At 37.1% G+C, this 10075-nt stretch overlaps 1 protein-coding gene across 1 annotated transcript in view; it reads right to left on the reverse strand.

The window, feature by feature from the left end:
• Positions 1-10075, reverse strand: part of PXDNL (peroxidasin like) — a 450026-nt gene that overhangs the window by 130527 nt on the left and 309424 nt on the right. Inside the window, exons 5-6 of the mRNA XM_034650166.1 lie at positions 8987-9058; positions 3024-3095 (exon numbers count right to left, since the gene is read on the reverse strand). Of these exons, the coding sequence (XP_034506057.1) occupies positions 3024-3095; positions 8987-9058 (144 nt within the window). The remainder of the gene's footprint in view (positions 1-3023; positions 3096-8986; positions 9059-10075) is intronic.

Below are 10075 nucleotides of genomic sequence, written 5' to 3' on the forward strand. Positions count from 1 at the left end.
TAGAGTAATATATCACTTGTACTTGCATAATCTCTTTCACTTAAAGATCCAAAAGCACCTTTAAAAAAGCATTTCATTAATTTTTTCAGTACTCTTGGAAGGAATGTGGTTGTCATGAGTTAGAAATGATATGGTGCAGATGGGGAAACCACTATCAGGTGCTATACACAGCTCCAGGGGTGAGAGGGCAAATGCGATTCACACAGGTTTCTTGGACCTCCAGGTGCTACCCGTGAAGTGACATTCCCCCAGTTGTTGAGAGACTTCAATGTGGAAGATAGAATTTATTGGATGGTAGGTGAGCTTATTTACTAGCTCCCAGTCACTTTCCTTTATTCTGATTTTCATGTGTAAATAATAGCCTGGACAGGCATGGGTTTGAGGATTCGGAATCGCTAGGTACCAGTGCACTCGCCTTCTCAGACTGACCAAGATCTCAGGAACCCTGGAAGAGTTTGCTGAAATCATCTGTATGTCAGTTTACCATGACCATAAGAGATCAGTGTACCATCTATGAAATCAGACACTTCATCAACATAACATACTAACAACATTGTCTTGAAACTGGCTTAAAACATGTGAAATATATATAGCACATGCGTATGAGATACATAATGGCACATCACTGTAAGTAGGGTCTCCCTCTGCTTCTTTAGTAGTATTTATTTCTCCGTGTGTGTTCCAGCAATGGAGTGAATGCTGTTTCATTAAATGTAAGAAGTTAGAACAAAAAAGCTGCTACTAAAATTTTAACAGGAAAGAATAATAGAAAGGGATTAGAGAAACAAACAAACAAGAGATTAAGCATTTCAAGACTTTCTGAGAGTCTGAGAAGTCCAGAATGATACCCAGATAGAAATGTATGTAGAAAAGAAACATGTAATGGGAATTAAAATTGCAAATACACAAAGACAGTGACTCTAACCACAAGTGATAAAACAAATCCAACAAAAGAGAGAGAAGGCAAGTAAAACAATATTTCTCCCGCTACCAAAATAAAGCATCCTATGACCTGGTTAAAAATGCCTTGGCATTTTTCATTTTCCAGGTATGACTTAAAAACAAGAATGTTAAAACAACAATGAGATAACATTAACACATCTGTTGGAATGGCCAAATCCAGGACACTGATGACATTAAATGCTGGTGAAGGCATGGAGCAACAGAGCTCTCTCATTCACCACTGGTGGGACTAAAAAATGGTACAGCCACTTCAAAAGACAGTCTGGCAATTTCTTATAAAACTAAACATACTTTAGCCCTGCCATCCAGCAGTCATGCTCTTTAGTATTTATCCAAAGGAAGTGCAAGTTATGTCCCCTCAAAAACCTACACATGAATGTTTATAGCAGCTTTATATATGATTGCCAAAATTTGGAAGAAAACAAATGTCCTCCAGTAGTGAATGGATAAAGAAACTGGTACATCTAGACAATGGAATATTATTCAACAGTAAAAAGAAATTAGCTGGTAAGCCATGAAAAGATATGGAAGAATCTTAAATGCCTATTACTAAACAAAAGGAGCTAATCTGAAAAGGCTGCATACTGTATGATTCCAACTATATGACATTCAAGAGAAGACAAAACTATGGAGACAGTACAATGTCTAGTGCCAGAGGCTGGGAGGGCAGAGGATGAATTGGTGGAACACCGAGGATTTTGAGGGCAGTGGAAAGATTCTGTATGAAATCACAGCAATGATATATGTCATTATACCTTTGTGTAAACTCATACAATGTACACTACCAAGAGTGAACCCTAAGATAAACTATGGACTATGAGTGATTACGGGGTATGAATTTCAATAAATGTACCACTCCAGTGGAGCACGATAGTGGGGGAGGCTGTGTGGGAGCAGAAGGTATGTGGGAAGTGTCAGTACTTTCTGTGAACCTTAAAACTGCTCTAAAAGAGGAAGTCTTTTATAACAACAAACAAGAATCGATGTGCGTACTATTTCAAATGGTTGTGGTGCAACCAGTTCTGAGAAGTAAGGAAGTTTGGACAGAAAAGGAGAATCATCAAGTAATTGTGGGTCTGAGCACAAAAAGCACAGCCCAAGGAGAAAAGACTGCAAGGTAGCATCTGCTGTGAGAACTGCAATGAAAGTAGACAGAGAATACACACTGGACAAAATGGACTGAGGCTGGATGAATGGTCCTCCTGATTATTCATGATCCTTGCAATGCAATGATTCCAAGCATTATTTCCAGGCACCAATTAAACACACATTTATTTCCCCTGATGTTCTGATATCTACTTAATCTTAACATTCCCTCGCCCATCGACTGGACCTGGGCACATCACACCAGAAAGACACCAGCAACAGCGTGACCTCCAAGACAGCTGAGAGATACTCATTTGTGGTTTTTCCACTCCGTGCCCTCCAAGAGCTCTGGGAAGCAGGACATTGGACTTTTACCTGATAACTGGGACTTACCGAGGGAAAACACAACCACCCCAAATCCATCAACAATGCAGCAGTATACCCAGGGATCAGGTGAAGAGACAGATCAGGATAAAGGCGAGTGATTCACACAAGCAGAGAGAAAAACGAGGCAGTTGGAGGCTCAAACAGAATTGGGAGGTTTGCTCTGAATTGTTTAAATGAACTGTACCAGTAACCATACGTGCAATGAGGGAAAACTTCTGAAGCCTGGCCAGAGGAGTTAGACTTTCTTTGGAACTACTCACATCTCTTTTTAAATAAAAGTTAAAGGAAAAGGAAGACTTGGGAGTCTTTAGATTTGACCAGCAAGGAAATTACTGAGAACCGAGGAAACTTCTATCTTCAATATTCCTTTTGAATGTCACTTCTAAGAGAATACATGAAAGCTTGGTAGACTGTCTGCATCCTCTATCACTCTGCAGTTAACGAAACCATTTTCTCCCTTACGTGCTAGAATTGCAACGATCTGATCTTTCGTGGCCAAAGGAGACAAAGGCAAATCATTGCTTGGGACTTATTTATTTGGGGGAAAATCATAAGGTTTTTGTGTGTGTGCACTTGCTTTCACTTACAGTCTCTTTAATGAATCCAGATGAGAAAAACTCCCAGCTGGGATTTTAGATAATTTGTTGTTATGCAAAAACCTGAAAAACAAAAGATAACTTTGAATCACAACACAGTAATAATGCTTTGGGAGACTAAAAAAAAAAGAATATTGAATCCATATACATTTTTAAAAATATTTCAGTGAGAGAGGGCAAATACAAAACAGAGTGTCATTTATGCAAGCACAGTTTTAAAGATTTACATGCATGTATTTTCTCATCCATGGTTTTTTGAATTTTTGGTTTTATTGAGTTAGAGATTACAAATGCTAAGGAGAAAAATCACGGAAATAAGTCTTCAAACCCACAGGAAATCAAGGTAGAGAATGTATTCATCAAAAAGAATGGCACAATAATATATGACTGCAGCAGCCTGCAAGAGAACCATGATTAACTGGATCTCATGGATGGCAACCCTTTGTCTACTTTCACTTGCTGGCCAGCAGCAGTTTTGCTAAACGACAGTTACATTTGGTGTTGCTGTGGTCCCTGGCTCAGCCAAGCATTGCCTGTTCCCTTTCAAATCCATGCCCACGTCCCCACTCCAGGCAGATCACCAAGAAGCACATCCCCAGGCTCTTTTGCCCATGGAGGAGGCCCAGGCCACAGTATTTTTACCCTTCCTTCCACCTGTTCGGTCCTGCACTGGTTTGGGTTCCCTGAGGGGGGCCCTGGCCATACAACTTCTTGCCACTGTAACGAGAGAAACTATATAGCAAATCACCAGCTAGGGTTCATCTGCTCACTAGCACCGCTGAAAACATATTCAACAAAGAGTACATGTATGAAGAGAGGACAAAACAGTAGTCTACAAAACAGAGGAAAGCTACACGCCATTTATTTCCAAAGACTGTGGGAAATGAGCATAAATAATCCAATAATGTGTAGGAAATGTTAACAATTAGCTACATCCAGCCTCCCTCTGAGTCCCGATTTATGACTAGTGCCCCATGTCAAAATTAAATAAGATTATCTGATCATGTTTTCCTAAAAATGTATGGTTTTAGCTTAATTTTAACTATTTTATCTCTTAGGCATTAAGATAACGGGTGTCAGCAGGAGTCAAAATATTTTTATGGCTTTGGAATTTGATGCACAACTGAGTAGATATAATTTTTTTCCTGGTCCTTACTATTTTAGTTCCTTATACCCATTTTCCCCTGCCCCACCCAATTCACCAAATTCAGAAACAATGGTTAGAGAATAAACAGTGAACAGTTAGGTTAAGATGGGCGTACAGGAAGAAGTTACACACAGCAATTCTCATTCTCCACAAACCCTAACCCATATCCATATCTCAGGAGATATTGGAATAGAATTTAATAATGGAGAAGTAGCTTGTAGTACATTGCAGCTGAACTTTGGGGAAAGCCACATAATCTGGACAACTTATCATGTGTTTTTTTGCTGGACTACAATCTTATTTCACTATTCTACAACTAGTAGAGTCCACTGTGATAACAATAGTAAAAAGGTTGCTGATTATTCTCTTAACATATTTAAAAGGCTGGAAATTGCATCAATGATCAGAGATTGAAAGATGTTATCTATTTTCCAAGCCAAGTAGACCCAATTAATTAACAGGCAAAACAAATCAAGAAAAATGCAAACCATTTTCATCATCACAGATTTTGAAGCAAGGTATGTAAATATTGAAAAATCATTGTCAAAAATTTTCCCTCATTTTGTACAGTGACAAAATGTCCAAATTAATGTTATTTCAACATTAGTTTATGTCATACATATTATTGGGGTTCCCAAATCAGATACTTTTGCTACTTGTTACTTCTATAACTATTTGTTTTCAAGTAGATTAATCTCTCTAAACCTCAGTTCCTTTGTCTCTAAAATGAACTTATTATTATAATAATTATTATTATTTATCTCCTAGGTTACTATGTCAGTGACAGCATTAAAACAGTAGTAGCATTTCAGTGGTAGAGTTCAGCAGGGGTGCAAAAATGAGGCCTGTGTTTTCTTTTTTCTCTTTCTTCTTTCCAACTTCTGTGAAGTTAATCTACAAAATGCTTCTGCTGACTGTTTATTGAGTTCTGCTTATAGAAGTGTCACTTTGATTGCTTTACTCCCAACAAGACCTAAAAAGCACCTCTTTCTGTATTGGAAAAGTTCATATAATAATTATTTGCTGCTGTTTTCTGTCAAAGATGTTTGGATAAAAAGAAAATTAGTGGTATCCATTGCACTGAAATTGATACAAAGACTGATCTCTTTCTTGTGACAGAAATATATGTGTTATCAAACAAATGAAGCCATGAATGAGTTTTTTCAACATTAATGTTCTGAGGAGAGAAAAGCGTATCTTCTGCCTGAAATTTAGGTTAGCATTTCAAGATATATCCATTGGAAATCCAAGAGACTTATAAGAAGTAGAGAAAACTTCATATTCAGATCCAATACTTTGAGGAAGCCTCTTGATAAAGCCTTAGCTTAGTGAGTTGCCTGCCTGATAAAGAAGACATTTCCAGGCTGGTTGACTCGATGCCAGTCCCTGCTGCTCCATAAAGCATCCCGTGTGATGTTGTTTCAAGCTGGTATTCTCTCCAAATCAATAAAGCTAAGTATATTCTTAGTCACCATGAATGTTCTTTATGGCTACAGAGTACCGAGGTTTTCTTCCTCTTGATATATTTTTCCCATTTTTTAAAGAGAGATTCAGTAAAGATTCTAAAAGAATACCATGTAATATACAAACTATAGCTTGTTGAGGTCAGTATGCATATAAAATATAAATACAGGGATCCAGCTTTACGAAGAATGTCCATAGTCTGACCACTTTGCAATTTGCAAGTGGCCCTGGGGAGAAATGGCATAGTTATCAGGTTCTTCGAACCAACCACAAATGATTAGACAAAAAGTCAGAATTTTGTATACTTTAACAGGCATTACTGCAATTTTCTGCCTGTGCATCAAGCTCTAAATTACCAGCTTGAACATTTCAACCCATGTGGCTTCACCAAAAGCGTATAGATTTTTTTGCTTGGTGATGTAATAATAAATAGTTTATTATTGTTTAAAGATAAGGCTTTTCTACTGGAGAAAAATCTAAGTTTGGTAAAGAGCCAGGAGTCTCAAATTAATTCTTCTCTTCATAGGAAAGATGAAGATGCAGGTCTTCACTTGCCTATATTGGCATCATGCCTCCGGTGAAAACAATATTCCACACAAGTGGTAGGCATTGATATTTATGAATGCAACACATGGAGGTTTTTATCAAAGCCTATAATTAAGTAAAGAACCATTCTAGGTATCCTGTTGCTGCTACTGCTGAATGCACATTACTTGAGGATGTGTGGTTACAGACAAAGTCATGCCAAATTTGTCATTTAATTTTAATATTTAAAATATTATTTCAACAAACATACTTCGAAGTTATAGGGAAAAAGAATTCTGACTCAAAATAGTGGCATAAGCATGTGAATTTGCTTCATTCTCTTTTAGAAGTCAACTGAAATAATAGCCCAGATGGTCAATACAATAAATAAACCCATAACAATCAAGAGGACAGAATGCATAAGGTCTTCAACAGATAAGAAATGTCAGTGAACTCTGGAAACATACAAAATGCATGCAAGAGGGTTGGAAGATGAAACAGAAAAAGCAGAAGCCCATAGAATATATTAAGCAGAAACAATCTGATTGCTTAGGACCCAAGACACCAAACAAAGTAGAGGGATAGGATGGGAAATGGGGCTAACTGAACATGTGGATGGAGAAATGGAATTAATTTGTAGCTGCTGTCAAATGCTAAGAGGAAAAAAATTACATATATATACATATATGTGTTTATATATATGTATTTATATATGTGTATATATGTATATATATTTATTTATATGTGTGTATATATATACACATTATACATATATATTTCTTATTATTTTTATAGGTTTTTCTCTACAGAAATTTTAAAATTAACAAAGAAAAGTAACAGATTTTGTGTGGAGCAGTAACTGAAGAGGGAGCCTTTCCTTTCACATTCTAGGATTTTAGACGAAGAAATCTGCCATTTTCCCCACCCAACTATCAAAACAAAAATTACTTCTAATGGGAAATTTTGGAAGAAAACAGACTGATCTACAAGGAAACAGGAGACACTTAAACCCCCAACCCAATATTTTCAAGTATAAATACCAAGGATCACAAGGCACAGGAGCTTAATCAGGACCATGGCAAAGAAAGCTCAAGACAAAACTAAGAACAACCGTCCAGAAGAACTAGGGGAATTCAAAGAACTAAAAAAAGAGAAACATAACAAAAACACAGTGTGCTGAATATATTCAGAGATCTTTCAAGAAATATGTATATATAGTTTTTATTTACATAATAGGGAGGAAACTAAAAGTTAAAGCCTTTTTTCTTGGTCAGTTCCCTAGTCCTTCAAGACTTTTCATGGATCCCAAGGTAACAGCCCCCTACGGAAGGTGAGAGTTGCCATCACTGCCATAGGGCCTGTGAGGGCTTCCAGATCTAACTTTGGGGAGCAGGAATCTCCCCTTACCAGTTTTCAATGGAGAACAGCAATGCTTATTTATCAGGAAAACTTTCCCCAACATTAAAGTCAGTGGCTTAGGTTTTTTGAGGTTATTAGTCATCGTGATGCTAAACCTTGAATTTGCTGAGGTGGAACTCACTGCTCAAGGCTGTTGGAGCAGGAAATGGGTATAGCTCCCTCCTCCATTACATGACTTCAGCAAAACAAGCATACAAATCCAAACAATGCAATTTCATGCATTACAATTCCCATACTTCTATATGCAAATAAGTTTGGAGTGATGGCATGGGAAAGTGGTTGATTAGCTCTTCTTATCTTTTAATTTTACTGGTCTATTTCATGTATCAGTATGAAAGGGCATCCTTTTCAAAACCTACAGACTCCTAATTACAATTTCTTTTCAGATATATTTTAATAAAACCTGATTCCTGATTAAGTTTAGCTACATTATTCTGCACTTTCTGCTCATAAAAAATCTATATCTTCTGCTAAAATCACAATTAATTTGTTAATATAAGGTACTAGAGGAAATGAAGGGGTAGAGTATCTTCATCCGATAAAAGAGAACACAAAAGGAGGCTGTCCAAGTGTCCTTTTGGTTTGTCATTGTTATTTAATAAAGCTTTATTAAATATAACATTCATCTAGAAAAGTACGCACGTCATGCTAGAAGCATGATGACTTTCCTGAAAGCAAATGCAGCTGGGAAAACGGAAAAAGACAAAACCACCAAGACTGCAGAAGCTCCGTCCTGCTGTTCTCCATCACCTCCTTCTCTCCAAAGGTAATCATTGTCTAACTTCTAGCTATTACACATGTTTCTGCTGTTTCTGAATTTCTTCAAAAAACAAAATCAAACTATGCAATTTTCAATGGTTGGATTTTTTTGCTCAAAATGTTTCTGAAAGTCATATTTGCTGTATAGTCTTCTATTTATTGAATATGTAGCAACTTATTTCTCTTCTTTTATTGGTGTGCTTGAGTAGCTCTAGNTCTCTTCTTTTATTGGTGGAGCTGTTAGAAGTGATGCTGTCATAAACACCCAGAACATGCTTCTGTTGCACATGCATACATGTCCAAGTCTATTGTGTCTATAACTGGAGGTGAAATGGATGGAAAGGTCATAGGGGTTGTGTATGGTTATCTGTGGTAGATTCTGCCACAAGTTTGCAAAGTGGCTTTACCTCTTTCATGAAGTGTTCATTGTTTTTGTCCTGTTTTTAATTGGGTTATTCATCTTTTCTCCATTAATTTAAAACTATAGAATGACTTACAGTAACTCTATCTTATAGTACAAAGGTGCAGACTTTGCTTTTTAGGCTTACAACAAAAAGTCCTGATCTCTAGGGCAGTCAATGCACTGTATAAACAGAAGAAGTAAAACAGAAGCAAAGGAGTCTAAAGAGTCAACACTTACAGTCGTTCTAATTTCAGAAGGTCTCCAAAGGTCTCTGGCTGTAGTGTTTCTATTTGGTTGAAATGAAGATACCTGGAAGGCACAAAACAAGTTTGTTATTTCTTGTGCTGGTGAGTAAAATAAAATGTTTGTGGAATTAACAATAGCTTCAGCTGAAATTCAGCTCTGAAATATTTCAAGTCCCTTCTGTTCTTTACAGTCCTGGACCTAAAACCTGATGTTCCAACAGGGAACCAAAAGGAAGCACATCCAGAAGCAGTAACTCAATGTTATCTCTTCTCTTATGTAGTGCTCTTGAGTAGAAAGATGCTACATGGTTGGTGAAGTTACCCTTCTACTCATTAATTTTTTTTAAGATTTTATTTATTTCTGTGAGAGAGAAAGCATGTGAGAGAAAGCAAGCACAAGCAGGGGGACGAGCAGAGGGAGAAGAAGTCTCTCCACTGAGCAAGGAGCACAACTTGGGGCTCAATCTCAGGACTCTGGGATAATGACCTGAGCCGACACTTAACCGACTGAGCCACCCAGGGGCCCCTACCTATTAAAAATTGTTAAAGTTAAGCTAGAATAATAATTAAGACTGGAATCATAATAAGACACATTACAAGGGACCACATGCTTATTATATTTCAGGATAGAAAGAATGTTCCAGTCTAGAGAAGACAAAAAATGACTTATTTTATGTAATAGGATGAATATTTGAAGTGAATTAACTATGCCTGAGGATATATACAAAGTAATGTATCTTCTTTTAATCCATTTAGAACTAGACTTTTTCAGTCCTTGGTAACCCCCTATGCAATCAATCCAGTGGATATTTCCAAAGCTGTGATTTTAGAAAAGCTTCTCTTGAGGTAACAAGCAGCACAACTAAAGACAGAAAGGTTACCTTTCCTCTCAGAAATTCTGTGATGAAATGGAGAAACATGCCTTCAAAGCAGAGGGCTGAGCAGAGCAAATCTTAGATCCACTGCTAAGGCTACATACTTCTCTACAAAAATTTGAATATCCACCTTACACCTGACTTCTAAACACAGCTTTTTCAAAATCATTGAAATGAAACCAACAGTCACATCTAGCAGTCTATTG

The sequence above is a fragment of the Ailuropoda melanoleuca genome, unplaced genomic scaffold (assembly GCF_002007445.2).
Source record: "Ailuropoda melanoleuca isolate Jingjing unplaced genomic scaffold, ASM200744v2 unplaced-scaffold11384, whole genome shotgun sequence".
In the NCBI taxonomy this organism is placed as follows: domain Eukaryota; kingdom Metazoa; phylum Chordata; class Mammalia; order Carnivora; family Ursidae; genus Ailuropoda; species Ailuropoda melanoleuca.